General features: G+C 35.5%; 1 protein-coding gene across 1 annotated transcript in view; it reads left to right on the top strand.

Moving 5' to 3' along the window:
* The window catches only part of LOC149540025 (uncharacterized), a 145,821-nt gene that overhangs the window by 110,886 nt on the left and 15,131 nt on the right, over positions 1–19,804 (top strand). Inside the window, exon 6 of the mRNA XM_089801208.1 lies at positions 19,681–19,754. Coding sequence (XP_089657334.1) covers positions 19,681–19,754 — 74 coding nt within the window. The remainder of the gene's footprint in view (positions 1–19,680; positions 19,755–19,804) is intronic.

Below are 19,804 nucleotides of genomic sequence, written 5' to 3'. Positions count from 1 at the left end.
GAAAAATGGTGTATTTTGGCACGAAAAGTTTCAAAATTCCTTCCAATGTTTGTTCTGCACAACTTTCAATCTTAAGGAAGATAAATTAGGATTCTTAGGCGCGTGTCCTTTCTTTAATGAAGTAATGACTTATTTACAGTTATCACTCAAAATTGTTGTGTTTATCCTTCGGCCAAGATTTCGAAAAATCAAATTTGTCTACATTCCAATAGGATTTGAGTGGTCCAAGTGCCTAATTCCATGTGTTTTGCCTATAGTTTGGCATGCTTATAAATTCCATCTAGCATTCTCATTATTGGTTGTGATTGTGGATTTACAAGCAATGGCTGATCTCCATATCAATATCTGTTTAGAGCCTCTTGTTAAAATAGGCTTTTGCTAATTGCATTTGCCAGAGTTCAAAATGTTGTTTTTGACAACTTATTGTCAAGGGCAAAAGGAAAAAATATTGGAAGTATTGAAGATGAGTAGGAAACTTATCAAGAACATAAAAAATTGCTTAAATTTAATTAGAAGTTCCTTTTTTTTTTGTCGCAAAATTCAATAAGGAGATGCATCTATGAGTCACTAAATGAATAAACAAACCAAACAAGCTGGTCTATATATATACATATATAAAAATGCAAATTGGACACAAAATCACTTTTATTTTTCATCAGCAAGAGGCATAAGCCAAGTTTAATTATTATTATGTGTTGTAATTAATTATGTGATTATTTATTATTATAATTTACTAACTCAAGACCTCCTAGATAAGAGGCTCACAATTTACCGTTGTGTTGTAGGCTCTTGCCTATACGAAATCACATATAATTAATATAATAATAATCAATGTAATAATATATGATTAGTAATTTAGTTTAATATAAAAATAAGAATAAATTAAATATAAAATTAATATAATAATAATTGCCAATCTCATATATATTAAAATATAATTAATATAATAATAATTAATGTAATAATATATAATCTACATAATGAGTACAATATTGAAGTATATATTTACACTAAATATGTGAATAACATAATACAAATGTATATAATTTAAAGCAAAAAAAAAAAATATAACATATAGATAAATATAAAATATCAAATGACAATCTAAATCAATTGCAAATACCATGTAAAAGAGTCTATTAACTCTTGCCGACGTTATCATTAACCCCCAAGGAACAGAGGGCGACCATGTCCTAAAAGAAATTGACACAAACATCAATCAACGGCCAGCAATGAAAATCAACGAATCCCTTGCGACTTCTCAACAATAATATCACAAGTTTGATATTGATAATTCTTTTTATCATGTTAAACAAAGAGAGTAGTAAATGCTATGAGGCATCTTAATGAATTCCAGTTAGTTAGGGACGTATCAAGAAACATAAGAATAATTGTTATGGAAAATGTCGGTTACGGCTAGGCACACGGCTAATTGTATGTGGGTCAAGAGCAATTACGAGAAGGATAAATCAAAAACTTTATGTTTTGCCTGTTTCTAGGCCTTCATTGGAAATAGCAGGCCGTAGGCGATAAGTTTCAAAGTTATTTCAACAGTACAATGATTTATTGCTAATAAGTACCCAAAATATCTACAATATTTTTTGAAGTTCTTTGCGATAAGTTTTGGCACGAAAATGATTTAACTTCTCACCTTGCAAAAGTTATCACGATAAGTTGATGTATTGCAGATATTGTGATAATTTGATCCATGGCATTAATGTTAGCTTGATAAGTTCCAAAAATTGCTTATCTCTAATGTCGTAAATTACAACTCGTGAAATTCTTAGTTACATAATGCCTAATAATTAGCCAAAAAATGAAATTCTACCTAAGCCTCTATCTTATCTTGCTTGCCCTGTAATCTCCCTTGTTTGAATTCCTGACCACATGTGGCCTATTTGGATCAAGATGTGTGTGTGCTATGGAGATGTCTGTGCGACAATACATTTGTCTACCAATCTGCAGATTGAAGGTGGCTATTAGGACATTACAGCTATTTTTGGCAATGTAGTGCCTTCCTAGACCTTCGACTGATGTCAAGAATCATTTAGCCATGTTTAAATTCCATTGTTTGATTCATAGATTAAAATCTCTCTGAGAAGTGGCATATATCTCTACTTCTCGCGAGAACTATTGGTAAACGAGAAAACTTAAGGTTTTTTGGCGAGAAATCCAGATCGAGAAGACCTTAAATTCTTGTCGATAAGTTAGCAACTTCTCTGCGATAAATCATGAACTTATCACAATAACTTAACCACTCTTGGGTGACAACAGTAAAATTGGGACACCTAACGAATTGCCCATTCATTGTTTATTTTGCAATATCAAGTGTTTGGAGAAGAGGAGAAGGGTTTTGGTGGAGAGAAATAGTTTTTGGCAGAGTTGTAGATCGATCACAAGTGGATTTGAAGTAGATTTGAAAAGATTTTTCAAGCAAATCCGATTCATAGGTAATTTTCTAAATCCTTTTTCTTTTTAGTGAGAAGGGGAAGAGGAAGATGTAGATTAGTTTCATATTATACTTGACATTTGTATTTGCTTATTTTTTTACAAAGGCAACTTTCTATTTCTAGTTTTCTTTAGAGTTCATAGTCTCTGAATATGGTTACCAACCATTGACATGCCACATGAGGATGCAATTTTGTTACATATTGCATTTTTATATATCTAGATCAGCTCATTTGGTTTCTTTACTCATTTACAGACTCATTAGATACATATCCTTATTGAATTTTGCAAAAAATGTATTTCTAATTAAATTTAAGTCGATTTTAAAATTCCTGATATTTTCCCGAGAAGTTGCTGATTTATCTCTGATATTTGCCAAGAACTTTATATGTTGGCTCGCCGATAAGTTGCAAACAACGAGATTTTGAACTATGGTTTGATTCATTATTCCTTCTCTTGATACAAACATGGTCATTTGAATTGCTCTCTCATATTCTCTCAGTATTTTAGGTCACTCTCTTGATTTCTTTCTCCACCAGTATTGGATAGTTTTCATAGCTTGTTGCTATTAGAATATTGTAATTTTTCTTTAATGGTAATCTTAGTTACTCTTTAGTTTACAGGTAGTTTCTATTTTTCGTCTTTAACATTGTCTTTGTAAATCTATATAAAAAGCTTTCATCTCCTTTGTTTAATACAACATCGATAGACCATAGCAAGGTGTTTGAGCAGGTCAATGAGATTTCATAAGCGTTGGTGAATTTTTAAAGAAAAAATTGAGCCTCTTTTGATTTGAATTTTTTTTTCCAAAAATTTGTTTTTTCAAATTTCTAAAATAAAAATCGTTGAAGAAATTTAATGAAATATTTGTGGTTCATATTTGAAGGTTTTTACTGAAAATCACAAACCTAGTTGATGGTTTTTATCAAAGTAATGAGAATCAGAATCGTATTGGAATTGACAAGGCCGAATCGAATCGTGAATCGGCAATGAATTTCCCATGAATCGGCGATGAATTGTCAAATTTGAAAAAACCCTTCAAATTTAGAGATTTTAACAATTTAAAACTTATTTCATGCACCCTTTATTGAATATAAGTTAAACACAGTATAACATCATCAAATAGAAGTTAAAACTTAACATACATAAACAAGGAAGTTTGTGTTTACCACATGGGGTAAAGAGTTTTTATAAGACAATTGCCTTAGTTATTATAAGACAGCTTCACGTCCAACACCTACTCCAAGTGCTTCAAAGCGTATCACCCCTCTCAAAAGGCTTGCTCTATTGTTCTCTCCACTATAGACACTCCATGCCTGCAGCAGCTTCAGGTCTTATCAACTGGTCAGACTTCCCACGACTGATAACCGTAGCGACTGGGGGTCTAGGGGCAAGGTCGAGGGGTAGCGCCCTCACCGCCAAGACCAAATTAACACTTTGAAACCCACACAAAACTGCATGGAACACAGTATTTTTGTGATTTTCTTCTGATCCCACACTCTTTCTGGCAACCAGTGATGTTTTACTACCTGATTATGTCTTTCCCTTCCCTTGGTCATCGTCCATTATGCATTTTGAACATTTTTTATTTGTTGTCGTTTTTTTTTTTTACTCCTGCTTCATCAATATCTTTCTGCTCTATAGATACAACATTTCCTTGCTGAATTACTACGTCACCAAGATGATGCAAGTCAACTTCAAGTCAAATTCCTAGCTGCCGCGGCCGATTCACGGTATTGATTCTGGTGATTAATAATTTTCTAGTCAACTTCCTAGCTGCCGCGGTCGATTCATGGCAAAAATTTTGGCGATTTTTACCATGAATCGCCTGAATCGGCGATTCACCCAAAAAAATCGGCTCTAGCGATTCACGATTCAGAAAAAATCGCCAGGCATGAATCTTATCGCGATTTGGGCGATTGTTAGGCAATTCTGGGAACTATGGTTTTGATTGCGTGATTTCCTAGTTTGAGCAAAAGTCTCTGATTTTTTAGGGTTGTATGCTCTTGCATGTGCTTTTTGTAAGTTTCATGTTGTTCACATGTGCTTTTTACTACTTGAAGTCTAGTGTTGCTGCATGATGGTTTCTTTTCTAGGTTTTCAAAATTTTGTCCCTTTTAAAATTTTTGATTAGTTTTCATAACTTATTTCCTTATAATTTTGTTATGGGTTTTCCTTATTTTTTTAGTGTTTTATTTTTTTGATGGGTTTTCATTCTTTTTTCCATTAAAAAAATTCTAATGGGGTTTCATACTTTTTTCGCTTTCAAACAAACTCTAGTAGGTTTTAATAATTTTATAGTTTAAATTTTTTATATTTTGGGTTTATTATTTTTTTCCTAAAAATTGAAGGGTTTTCTCGTAAGTTGTCGGTTCGAGTTTGGGTATGGATTCGGATTTGGGCTCGTAGGTTTAGGCAATTTTTTTCCCATTCAGGTTCGTGAGTGTATCAAAGTAGCGAGACTAATGTGGCTCAGACTCGGTAAGGGTAACTTGACTCGTGACCGGACTCGAATTTGGCAAAGTGACAAAACCCTTGAAATTTAGAGATTTTTTAGGATTTAAAGAACATTCCATGCACCCATTATTGAATGAAGCTTAAAGACACAATAACAACATGAAATTTCAGCTAATTTGATCACATACATAAACATACATTGATTACGTAAGTACAAAGGTAAATTACTAAATAGTAGTTGAAGGAAATAGAAAACATAGATATATAAAATCCATGAGACCAATCAAAATGTATATCAAATCCATGAAATCCATCACATCAATAGTCATCATCAAACGTTCCAATCGTATGTTAAGTTAAACAAAAAGTTAAAACAAGACTATAGCTATGGCTTCTAGTCCTCATCCTCATCCTCGTCCTCGTCCTCATCCTCATCCTCAGTATAATCTAGAATATGGTGCTTAGTAAGGCATCTCAGGTAGGTCTTGGATGATTGATTAGCCATAGCCTCTTCCTGTGAGGTGCCTCTAGGATCAACTCTAGTCTCTGCTAGTGCCTATGAGGTGCCACTAGGATCAACTGTAGCTCTCTGTGTTAGGATTAAACCACGGACAGAAATAACAATTACATGCAAATATAATCAATATCATAAAATAATAGATCTCTCAGAAAGGAACACAAGACACCAAGATTTAACGTGGTTCACCCAATCCCAGGGCTACGTCCACCAAACAAGAAGTCCAATATTATTACGATCCACTGATTACAACCTGATTACAATCTGTAATCCCTTATAGCTCAATACCACAGCAAGAACCAATTTTCGCATCACCACTCTAAAACGATCCCTAACCCTAAGCCCTTTTATACAAGTATTTTTACCGCTTTAGGGTTATAATTAATAATTACATGTTGGCTGAGGAATTATGGAGTATGTACAATACTTCTATGATCAGTCACCACAATCTAACAATCTCCCACTTGGAGACTGATCAAGCTCTACACTAAACAATAATCTCCCACTTGGAGACTGATCTTGTAGCTATGCCGCTAGTCCATGAGGCTCCCACTGGATCAAACCACCTTGGACTCTTGTTCTTTTATTCATGTTCAGTCTAGAAGACCAATCGAAACTAAAGAGGAGTTCAACTTCTCCCTTGTTACCACCTTTGTAAACATATCTACGGGATTGTCATCTGTATGTATCTTGTCCAGCTTTAACTGTCCATCATCCAAAACTGACCGAATGAAATGGTACCACAACTGTATATGTTTGGTCTTTGAATGCAAAGCTGAATTCTTTGCAAGATGAATGACACTCTGATTATCTGTAAACAAATAATTATCTTTTTGAGGGTGTCCCAATTCTTCCAAGAAGAACTGAAGCCATATCATCTCCTTAGTGCATACGAACAACTTTAGCATCCTCCATAGAGAAATGTTGCAACACCTTCTCAATATAATCAGCCTGAGATAGCGTCAATTTCCTATTCTTCCTATCTCTGCAAATCTTCATACCAAGAATTTGTTTTGCTGCCCCCAAATCCTTCATAGCAAATGCATGTGCTAACTGCCATTTCAACCCCTTAATCTGATCTATGTTAGACCCAGCTACAAGCATATCATCAACATATAAACATAAAATAATGTAGCTCTCATCATCCAACCTCTTAAAATAAACACAATGATTTGAATGTCATCTATTGTATCCATGCTCATGCATAAAATTGTCAAATTTCAGATACCATTGCCGAGGTGCTTGCTTCAAGCCATATAAACTTTTCTTGAATTTGCACACTAAGTTCTCCTTATCTTTGACCTCAAATCCTTATGGCTGAGCTATATATATCTCTTCATCCAAATCACCATGAAGGAAGGCTGTTTTAACATCAAGCTGCTCTAAATGCAAATCTTCAGTAGCCACAGTACTTAAAACAGTATGGATAGAAGTCATCTTAACAATAGGAGACAATATCTCATCAAAATCAATGCCCTTTTTTTGTGCAAATCCTTTTACAACTAACCTAACTTTAAATTTTTTCTTACCTCCATCCTCTTCTTTTTGGGTATCATCCAACACTAAATAATCATCTTCTTTCTTCTCATGTTGCTGCAACAGATCTTTGTACAACACTTTCTCATTGAATATGGCATCCCTACTTCTTACAATTTTATGATTTTCAAAATCCCAAAGCCTATAACCAAATTCATTAATGCCATATCCAACAAATACACATTTCTTTGACTTAGCTTCTAGCTTGGTTCTATTTTCAGAATCTATATGAGCAAATGCTTCACAACCGAAGGTTTTGAGAAAAGAATAACTTGCCTTCTAACTAGTTCATGCTTCCTCTGGAATACCACAACCCAAAGGAGTAGAGGGACCTCTATTAATCAAATATACAATAGTATTGACAACCTCCGCCCACATGTGTAAGGACAACCTAGCATGCAACCTCATGCTCCTTGTACGCTCCAAAATAGTCTTGTTAATGCATTCAACCACTCCATTTTCTTGTGGAGTCCTTGGAACAGTTGTCTGTCTACGTATACCATTAGTGGAGCAATAATCTTCAAATTCATGACTGCAATACTCACCACCATTAACAGATCTGAGACATTTTAATTTCTTACTAGTCTCATTTTCAACCAAGCGTTTCCATTGCTTAAAAGTTTGAACTACATCAAATTTCTGTTTAAGGAAATAAACCCATATTTTTCTAGTTGCATCATCAATAAATGTAACATAATAATGAGAGCCACCAAGGGAAGATACCTGAGCCGGTCCCCATACAACAGTATACACAAACTCTAATTTCTCCTTTTTATTTTCCTTCTTAGTCCTCACAAAACTCACTCTCTTTTGTTTTCCATACACACAACTTTCACAAAAATCCATATTAACACATTTCAAACCTCGTAAAACTTTCTTTGAATGAAGTACTTTCATACCTTTCTCACTCGTGCCGAAGTCTGTTGTGCCACAATGCTGTATCATAATCTACAATAGCTATTTGTTCTCCCTGCTCAACTACAACAACTGTTCCTAAACATTCATTTTTCTCTGGAATAATTAAAGTAGAAGGGACAATATGACCTGTACAAAGATACAAGGTGTCTACTTTCACACCTTTTGCTAATACAAGGGAACTTTTTGAAACCTTCCAATTTTTTCATTAAAAGTAACTACACAACTCTCATCACCGAGTTGCCCTGCTGAAATTAAATTCCTACTCAACCTTGGAACATGTCTTACATCATGTAGTAGCCAATGATTCACATTCTACAATTTAATCTTAACTTTTCCCTTTCAAACAATTTGATAGGGTTCATTATCCCCCAAATTAACAAGTCCAAAATCCCCTTGGACATAATCAATGAAATAACCTCTATGAGGTGTAGCATGAAATGAAGCACCAAAATCTAAAACCCATGAATCATCAACACTTTCTAAAAACAGAAGCAAAGCATCCTTTTCGGATTTGTTACTTACCACATTTGCCTCCTTGTCTCCATCTGGTTTATCTCCTTCATTTTTCTTTTGAGTCCAACAATCTTTCTTTTTATGCCTGGGTTTCCCACAGTACCAGCAGTTGTTGGGTCCTCTCGATTGAGACCTCCTCCCCTTTGACTTTCCTCTTGACTTCCCACGATTTTCGAAACTAATTCCTCTCTCAGTTGTGCTATCTCGACTTTGTGTGTTCAAAGCACTTCCTGATGTAGATCCACTTGAGGTTTTCCTACGAGTTTCCTCACTCAAAATAACACCAATCACATCATCATATTTTAGGGTACTAGATCTAGGAATAGAATTACTCACAGCCATTACCAAGCCATTCCAGCTTTCAGGCATAGAACACAAAATCAAGAGAGGCCTAATCTCTTCATCCAAATTGATACCCACAGAAAATAACTGACTAGTAATAGTATTAAACTCATTTAAATGATTTGCAACAGATCCTTTTGTCATTTTCATATTAAATAAATGCTTCATGAGAAATACCTTCTTTGAAGTGGAGGGCTTTTCATATAGTGTCGCTAGGGTTTGCATCAACTCTTCTGCTGTCTTCGCTTTTATAATATTAAATGCCACCGATGGTGCCAGGCATAATCAAATTCTTCCAAGTGACTTTCTGTCCAAAAGATCTCAGTCGTCATTTGAAGTAGATCCCTGATTCTTGGTTTTGCCTTTCAATGGCTTCGATAAATCCTTCTGATAAAGATAGTCCTCCATTTGCCCATTAAACTTGTCAACCCTCAGCTTACCCTCGTTTGCCATCGCTCCCACTCAACGACGAGACTTTCCTGCAGAGGATAACTGAAAAACAACCTCGCTCTGATACCACTTGTTAGGATTAAACCACAGACATAAATAACAATTATATGCAAATATAAACAATTTAAAAAAATAATAGATGTCACAGAAAAGAACACAAGACACCAAGATTTAACATGGTTCACCCAATCCCTGGGCTACATCCACCAAATAGCAAGTCCAATATTATTACAATCCAATGATTACAACTTGATTACAATTTGTAATCCCTTACAGCTCAATACCGCCGCAAGAACCAATTATGAAGTATGTATAGTACTTCGTTGATTAGTCACCACAATCTAACACTCTGCTCCTCTGCTGCCATAGCTACAATCTCAGCCTCTCTGTCTACCTCGTCAACCCACTCTAGATCCTCATCATCAAAGACAAGATCAGTAGCCTCAATGATCCACTTAGACTCTGGATCAACCTTCTCTAGAGTAATCGGAGATGTGTCACTATCCAAAATCTCTCTGCTCCTGATTGCGTAGGTTGTAATGCACAAATACTAGTTTATTAATTTTCACCATAGACAACCTGTTACGCCTCTTTGAGTGGGATGTGCTCAAACATGCTCCAGTTGCGCTCACATCCAGAAGTGCTACATGGTTGGCTCAAATGCGGATTACAATTTGTTGAAGGTTTTTGGTTGTAGGCCCAAACATTTGCCACCATCTAGCTGAATTTTGAATAAAGGAAAAGAAATAAATATTAGTCTCATTTCAACCTTTAAAGCTAGAAAGTTAGAAACTAGATAGTATATATGTGCATCATTGCATATTGTAAAAGGTTTAAGCTGCAATTTTGTATGACCTTTGCAAATTTGACCTGAAAAAATGTGCACTGTTGCATTATTATAGGCATCCATCTCAAGCAATATATCTGTGGAATTAGTGGCCATCTTTGATATCACAGTGTATAAGCCACTAAGAACCTCCTCATTTTCCTTGAAATCATCATGGAAATGGTATGCCGGATTGAGGTAATAGGCTGTTGCATGGATGGGTCTATGCAGCTGATTTTGCCACCTCCTATCAATTGTCCCAAATAGGACTATACTTGTCCTCAACTCCTACATATTTGGCTCTAATAGCCTCCTTGGCCCTATCCATGCCTTCATATATGTAGCCCATAGCGGGCTTCTCCTCGTTAGCAACTCGTGGGAGGGCTACATGGGGCTCAATGATCTACAAAGCAGTTAAACAAAAAAACAATTTAGTGAATGGTGAAACTTTGCAAAGTTGCACAATGAAAATAAAACAAAATATGTATGAGATAAATTAATTTATAAACTTTAAGACTTATTCTTTTAAAATTTAAATTACCTCCACAATCTCCTTACATGGCTCCCAAAAACCTTCTTCATCATAAATGCATTTTGTTGCATCTACTCCTGCAGGGGTGGTGGCAAAGGACGAGAAAGTCCATTGTGGACCAACAAACATGCACCTCAAAGGTAACCTTGAACTCAACAAGGATTTTAGTGTGATTAAATTAGAGGCAAATCTTGTGATATTGGGACAAGCTAACTCCTTTTCCTCCGTGTATTCCCTCATAATGCTGAGGACCAAGGCATGATTATAGATGAACTTGCAAAGATTTTGGCTTTATCAACACATGATTTCACCCATTCAATCTTACCAATATCTTCTAACACAAGGTCGAGGCAATGGGCCGTACATGGAGTCTAAAAGAGTCTTGGGTGTTTCTCCATCAAAAGTTTTCCTACAGCAATTTTAAATTAGTTAGTAAATAATTAAAAGTTTAGATGTGTTCAAAAACTTTTAATTCAAAATTTAATAAAAAACTAAAATAAAGAATTTAGAAACTTAAAAGTTAAAGTTTTACTTGCAACAACAAAATTAGTTGCATTACCAGTCACCACTCGGACAACATTCTCTTCCTCCACCTCCTTTATGACCTCCTCAATAGCCTCACATAAGTATTTTGCATTTTTGACATATGAGAAAGCATCTATATACTTCAAAAACATGGTGGATCCTAAAAGTGAAAATAAAACAAAATAATTATCATTGAACAATCGATAAAACAAAATTTTAGTTATTTAATAATACATTAAATTTTAGACTTTGAGAAGTAGAGGATGATGAATTACCTCTGCTAGAAACAAGAAAATTTAGGAGAGTCCTATTCCTCCTATCTGTCCATCCATCCATCCATCATAATGGTACACCCCCTTTGGCTCCAAATCTTTCTATGGTCTTCAACTCAAGTTTCATTTCCTCAACCATTTCTAGTAAGAGGGGGCCACTCAACTCATTTTCAGTGGGGACTTTAAATCCCACACCATAGATGGAAACCGCATCAATCATCCCCTGCCAATAAGGAGTCTTGTTACATTTATAAAAAACATTTAAATTAACATATTCCAACATCAAGTTAAAATTATAAAATTTTATTTTCAACGTCGAATTTAAAAAATTAAAAGTAAAACTTAAAACTTAAAACTTAAAATGATCAAATATAAATGAAGTTAAACTACTTGGCTGCTATAAATGGAATATTGCAGAAAAACCAAAACTTGCAAATTGCTCTTCTTCCAGCTTCACGGATCTCTCTATTCTAGCCCAAGCTCTCAAGTGAGTGTTGTGCATTAGGAGTGGAATGTGGTACATTTTGACACTAGGACGAAAGGTAATGCTAGTAGTATTATCAGGGGCAATGCCAAGAATAGATGTAGAAGCAGTAGCACTAGCAGAAGCATTAGGACGATAGTGGAGAAGGGAAGAACTTTCTCCAACACAACCTATTGAACCTAGGGGTGTAAAATTAGATACAAAAGCAGTTCCAGATGAGCATGGATGGGAAGTGGAACCAATCTGAGCTAATTCTGTTAATTGTTTTTGTCTTAATTCCTTTTCTTGTTCATATTTTTCTAAGGCAACATAAGCAAAACGTTTAGCCTCAACAGTTACAACTTTACAAGGCTCAATATCATGACCACGTATGCCAACAATATGGTATTTCAATCTATTTATCACTCCACTATTAATGAGCTTACAAAATAAGCATTTTGTTTGAGCTCTACCTCTACCTAGATAGTCTATGGTGTACTTCCAGCACTCATCTTTTTTATTGCCTTAGAGAGTTTGGGCTTTTTAGTTGGAGGAGCCATTATGAGTAAGGAAAAATGTCAAGGTTGGTGCAATAAGATATTTTAGACCAAAAATTACCATTTAAGCATTGTATTTTATGAATATCTAAAGTAAAACAAAACCCATAAACATACAAGAAAAAATTCATTCAAAAAATCCATAAGCATAGAGAAAAAAATCGTCGAAATCCAAAAAATCAACTTTTACGTCTTTGAAATGAGTTGACAAGTGTTGAGAAGAGCTCCTATAAACTCTTTGATGATTTAAATGCAAGCACATAGCTGCTCCAATGTCACAAATGCAAGCTTTCCTCCTCTTCCTTTCAGCTGGTTGCAAAACAATGGCATGCTATTTCCCTTTCTTCCTCTCTCTTTCCTTCTTTTTCTCACAATAGAGTGTTATACAAGCCCTTTTAGGGTTATAACGGTGAGAAAGACAATTTACTTTTTAAAAAAACACTCATTTTAAAATTTTTTTGTTGACCCAAAGTATTTGGCTGCGACCGGGTCACGAGAGTTGTGACCCGCGAGTCACTGACTTGACTTGCGAGTCAAGCGAGTCGCTTGATTTGACCCGCCGAGCCCGAGCCACGAGTCATTTTGACCTGCCGAGCCTTGCTTGACTCGCCGACTCGGGAGACTCACCCGACTCATGGTGAGTCTTGTTACTTTGATATAAATCATAGTTACACTACCCTACAGGACCAGGGGACGACAGAACAGAGGGACAAGTTTCCTGGATAGGGGGACAAAAGGGCCTTAATTTGGGGATGACAAGGGGACAGTGGTGGGGGACACGGGGGTTGTATATGCTATAAATATGGTACTTAAAATGCTACTAATGAAAAGATGTTTTGCAATATAAAATATAAAGTTGTAAAAGAGTAAATACTTGAACATTGCATTCAATTGGAACATCGAATATTGAACATAAATAGTTGAATCAACAAATAGTGAACACTGAGGCATCCTCCCATCCTTAATGAAGGTGGCAGAATGTGGTGTTGCTGCTGAGGTTAGGGTAACAAAGTCCCCCAAGTTATCGATGCATCCTTGCCTCCGAGAGGTTGGGCAAAAAGGGGCGGGTACATCTCCATGTTACTATGATACAAAAAAAAGAGAAACATAATTGCAAAACTAAGTCATTTCATAGCATGAATATATGTTGCTTGAGCATTGATCATTGCCAATTGTCAGAGATAAACATTAAATACTCACTCATTAATCTGTGTTCATGATTGTAAAGAAAATTATATTTTGAATTAGTAAATTGCAAAATGAAATTTCAAAACATAGACTAGTTCATCAAATAATAAAGTTTGAAACATAATGATAAATGAAATTAAAAATCATGATGACAAGTGTTTAATAGTTTAGCAATGATTATAGTATCAATGCCCTTCAAGGGTCCAATGGGTCATCAAAAAATGAGGGATCAATGGCTTCATCCCCGACTGCAACTCTATCTAGATCCTCATCATTGGAACCCAAACTGATTCCACTAGCCCTAGATGTTGCTATATCATCACCATCATCCTCAAAATCTACCAAGGTAACACTAGTTAGATCTTGGATGTCATATCCAAGCCAACCGACTCGGGTAATACATCACAGAACTTCTCTGGCTCACTCATGTATGTTGGATCCTTGCATGACAGGAGGCACAAGTTGTTGTGAATATATACGAAGTCCTCTACTTTCTTGGAACCTAATTGGTTATGCTTCACTGAGTGGATAAAGGAGTATGTACTCCAATTCCACTCAATAGCAGAAGAGGTCACAATCTAGAGAGACAACCAACAAAGTTTAAAAAAATTAGAAATTGTAATACAATAGAAATTTAAGAGTGCTAATTCTACAAGCTATGTGGCCATAAAAAAAAGTGAAAAGAAACTTAGAAACATACTTATGATAGGATCTTGATGGCAAAAGGATGGAGGTACATATAATCTTGCCCATGTAAGTACCGCTATCCAATGCTACCCATTCTACTTTGGTCATCAATCGCATCAAGGTCTGCATTTTTACCTGAGACAAAGTCTGCAAACTCTCTCCTAATATTTGATGCCACCTTAGGATTGCTAAAGAGCCTGCTCAATGCCTTCTTGTACCCACTAAAAACCTCGGGATCTCTATATAGTGGCATTCTACCATGAATAACAAGTATCTCACCACCATAATACCTGGGAGATATTGCACATGCTAAGAGGTGTATAGATGTAATCATCTTTTTCCAATGATGAAGAACAATTGACTCAACCTATTTGTGCAAGGTATCCTTAGGATCATGCTCTCTCTTATGAATGATTTGGGACGTCAAATGATGTTTATGTAAGTTATCTTCTTGTAGTGTTAATTAAAATTAAAAATTAAAATCTCTCAATAAACAAGGATAGAGTTTTGCATAAGAATTTAAACTAACCATTTTTCTCTCTTTAGCATGGAGTCCATGGCATCATAGATGCCCCCCCAAAAAAGGCTCATCAATGTCGGCAAACCGAAGCGTAGACATGATCAACTTAGTGAATTCTAATACATAGTCCACCCAAGCCCACCAATCATCATACAAAATCATTGCCTTTACCTTTTGGGCCCTTGTATTTGATTGCTTCCAAACACCCCATTGGTTGCTAATAATTATCATGAACAATGCATCTTTCACCCTCACAAGTCATCTAATGACGATTGTGTGTGAAGAAAACCGAGTTTCAGCCACCTAATAACAGGCTAATTGTAAGTTAATAACACATTCAAATATGTAAACAACACAACAAATATGTTATTCAATTATGTTAAGTATGGCACAAATTGACAAGTGAAACTAAATAAAGTTTAAACTAAATTTTAAAATTTACCTTCAGTAATTCCAAGTGGGAGAAAGTTTTGAAAATTGCTTTTGACATATGGTGGTTTGTCATAAACATTTGGATCTTCTCATCCTCATGTACTTTTTTCACCCATTCAATTTGGGTGCCAATTGCTTTCATTACCAAATTCATGGAGTGGATGGTGCATGGTGTCCAAAAGACATGATCATAAAGTTTTGAAAATTGCTTGTGACATATGGTGGTTTGTTACAAACATTTGGATATCCTCACCCTCATATACATTTTTCACTCATTAAATTTGGGTGCCAATTGTTTTCATTACCAAATTCAAGGAGTGGATGGTGCATGGTGTCCAAAAGATACGATCATATCGTGCTTCTACCAAAGCACCTGCAACCCTACAAACTTTAGCATTGTACTTTACTACTTGGACAACATTATCAACTCCCACAGATTTTATGGGTTCAGTGAGAATCCAGGCAATGAATTTTGCATCTTTTACCTCCCCTTCACAATTAATCGCCTTCAAAAACATTGTCCACTTGGGGGAGACAACAATCACATTTATTAATGGATGGTTTTTGCAATCTTTCCATCCATCAAAGGCGATAGCCAGCCTTGTTTAGACCCAGGAATCTCGTATTGGTTTGAGGAGGATGTCTACATTTTTTTCTCACTATGCAATAAAGTGGTTCTCATCTTTTCATATCTAGGACCTCGGTAACCACGAGGTGCTTCATTTATTGCTTCCAATATCTCTCTCCAATAAGGTGATCTCACTAGATTGAATGGAAGACCATTCACAAAGAGGCAACTCCCAACCTTTACATCAACAGTTTCTCTCAATTTATTTTGAAATGCCCTATGTAATGGGCCTCTCTTGCGGGTGGTGCTTTGGGGTGTTGTTACATCTTCATCAGTAGAAGGGATGATGTCTAGTGGTTGTTTGAGAGGGTGATGTTGGCAGTTTGTGGTTTGATTTTTCTTGTTCCCCCTTGACAAGAACCTCTTAGCATCTTGTTCTTAAAACATGGCTCTATTTGAGCAGTTGACAACCCCTTTGTCTCTGTATTTGAGCCCTCACACATACTGATCCCTTTACTCCTAGGGCTTATAAAATGATGTTTAACTCGGTAATAGGAGCTTCTCTATTGGGTTTTGCAAAAATTGCGTTTCCATATAATCTCCCCTAGGACATTGTTCAATTTTTGTTGTATGCTTTCACGAAGGAGAACTTATATCAATTTTAAATTTTTGTGATTCCTCCGCACCCACTGAGCTTTGACTACTCATTCTTGCAATGTAATAAACAAATTAAAAAAACATATTTCAAAACTTGATAAAATTTAGAACAATAAGAAAGCTTAAAACAAACTATGAAAGAACCAAAAAGGAAGGATCACATGCATACTTGGAAAACTCAACTATGATTATTAGAAGAATTTGAGACTCCACAAACAATCTCTACAACCTTCTCTTTAAACTTGTAGAATGGGCACACCAAAATGAGAGATTGAATGAATGAAATGTTTTTTATTAGGCTCCTTTAGGGTTACCAAAAAAGTAAAATAGAAAACTAATTGGTTTAAGTTTTTTTTTTGACTTTTTGGACTCCCTTGCTGTGGGTTTGTGCGGGTTCCCCATGGGTCTCTGCTCGGGTCCGCGGCAGGTTCCCATAGGGTTCATGTTTTGGCCTTTGAGTTTGTCTAGGTTCAAGTTGGCACGAATCCTAACAGACCCCCAAGCTGAAGCGTGGACTTGGGCAGACCCAAAGGCCAAAACACAAATCCTGAGGGGACTTGTGAACCCATGGCCAATCTAGACCTAGACCCAGATTTGTTTGGCAGGCTCTGAACTTGGTAACATAGGTTTTCTCTTGTTAGGGAGGGCTCTATGGTTTCTAGAAAGGTTTTGCTATTTCTCTTTAAAAATGATATTTTTTCAAGGTTGCATGGGTACTCGTACCCACACCCCTGGTACTCGTACCCACGTACCCAAGTACCGGGTACACGTATCCCACGTACCGGGTACTTGGTGGAGAGCATCATAGCTAAGGACATTGATTAAGATTCTGATTTTTTTTTTTTTGTTTTTTTTTTTTGTATTAGCTTGTTGTTTATCAAACTTAATTCAATACCAAATCAGTTTGAAACTTTGATACTCATTAACAATAAACTTTATCACTGTTCAAGTCAAAAGTTTATCATTTGCAATATGTCATATGGTTTAGGATCTTCTTGTTCATGTTTAAAGTCTGCCTTCTTTGTTATGCATCTAAGCATTTATCATGTATTATTATTTCAAACATATAGGAAATCTGAAACTGAAAACAGTACGTTACATTTGCAAACTTTATCACTGTTCTTGTTTTAAAAACCCATTGTCATGACTCATAAAATCAGATTTTTTATAAATATAAAAGTGTAATTTTAAAATAAGTTTGACATACCCAAGTACCTCCCTCCCCTATTATGAAAAATACTTTAAACATTCAGCAATAGCATATATATATATATTTGACTTATGGCTTATATTTTCAAATATCTTGTTTTGAATGCTCAATGTCATGACTCATGACAGATATTTTGATTTTTATATTTTCTATAAAATATTAATTATATAGAAAAAATTAGGCATACACACGTACCCCCGTCCCTTATTTTGAAAAATATGCGCTCCCGTACCCGCTCCCGTACCCGTTCCCGTTCCCGTACCCACGTACCCATGCAACCTTGTATTTTTTATGCTGATCCATGTCATCTCGGATTTTTGGCCAGCTATCTATTTGGTTTTTTGATTTTATCCTTAGAAATCAGTTTTGGATCCTATCATTCACAAAGTTTCCTAGGATTCCTTTGAGGGGTTCTACCTTTTTTCCGAAAAAATGATGATTTGTAATTTTGGTTTTGCAATTTTCTCTTAAAAAATCATGATCTTTTACAGTTTGTTCTAGGACATTGTGCTCTTTTGCAAAAGTTTGGAGGGTTTTTCAATGTTTCCTCAAATTGTGACAGATGCTCTCGATGTGTATCTTTGGCTACAGGAAGGGACAACTCTGTTATCCAACATCAGGTTGGAGGTTTTGAGAGGATTTTTGGTCATAAGTTTTGCAAATTCTGGAAGGGTTAGTGGTAGACTCATCTTAGTGACAAAGGTAGTGACAAAAGCCCATCTCTTGTTGTAGAGCATTTTGAAGAAGGGGGCAGCCTTTTCTATTTTTTTGGATGAATTTGGCTACTCTTATCCTTAACATATAACAAATCTAGAGAGGGTCTTAGCAACAAGAAAATGTATTGAAAAAATTATGACCATAAGACATGTACAATCTTATGTAGGGTAGTTAGGCAATGACAATGAAGGGAGGGTCTAAGAATATTGTAATGTTTCTTTAATGGTCATCTTAGTTAGTCTTTAGTTTATGAGGTAGTTTCTATATTCGTCTTTAATTTGCAATTGTTTCATAATAGAAACAACGGCTTTGTAAATCTATAGAAGGAGCTTCCATCTCCCTTGTTTAATACAACATTGATTTACCATAACAATTGCTCACATTGGATTGCTATTTTGACAATCTCTTGCCTTCAATCCGCCAAGTTCCAACTTCTTGGCTTCGATGGGGAGTTCTCTCATGTCCATCTACCTTTATTCGATTTGGCATGTCATAGTTCTTGATCACTTCTATCTTTGTTATCATTTTATCATTTATTGAGTTATCCATTATGATATCTATCTGTTATGGCTGTTTGTGTAGAGGAAACACCAACATAGGGGTCTGACTTTGGCAGGCCTCTAAACCAAACAGCCCAACACTTTTTCTTGTCTTAACATCTTGGGATTCTTCTACCTTCGAGTTGTAAGATCTTTGTTCTCTTCGTCATTTTAGAGTAGTTGTTTCATTTTATAGTTTATCTTTTTTTATATACGTTTACCCTACTTTCAGTTTTGTTAGCTTAGTTATTATTTTTGTACCTTTCTAGTCATAATGTACCTTATGCATACAAGACACATGCACAATGCATTGACATTTGGGACCGTGAGTTAGCGTATTTCAATAGTCAAACTCAATCAATAACTATTTTACTTCTAGTAAAATATTTTTTTTCAGTTCTATTTTACTTTTAATAAAATCTTTTTTTTTTCAGTTAGTATCATAAAGTATTTACTTATCAATACACACATGTATTCCAACTTTTAATTGTTGTGGAAGCATATTGACCTAATCTTGGGCTGAGCCATTTGAAATCCTCTGTAATTGAGAGGTAACAAAAGGTCCAAGTAAAGGTTTTTAGGATTTTATATCTTAACTTATGGACACCAATGTTTTTCAATATTGTATTGTTTCTCATAGAAGGCAAGTTGTATGTTCTACATGTTTTATCGACTAGATGCCAAGTGTCCAAGTAACAACCTCTATAAAATGATCAGTTTTATTTCATATCATGTATTGTTTTAGCATACACTTCTGATACTGATTCGTATAACATCATAGTAATATACATGTCATATTTAAACAGGATAAAGGCAGCTGGGATCCGATGTCCAACACCCATCCTCCTACGACTTCATATTCTTGTCATGGAGTTCATAGGTTCTACTTTGTTTCGTTATGTGATGTTCTATTCAAATAAGCTTCAGCAT

The sequence above is a fragment of the Cupressus sempervirens genome, chromosome 9 (assembly GCF_028749045.1).
Source record: "Cupressus sempervirens isolate cs-2001-9-10 chromosome 9, ASM2874904v1, whole genome shotgun sequence".
Lineage (NCBI taxonomy): Eukaryota > Viridiplantae > Streptophyta > Pinopsida > Cupressales > Cupressaceae > Cupressus > Cupressus sempervirens.
This window is presented reverse-complemented; position numbering and strand designations above follow the sequence as displayed.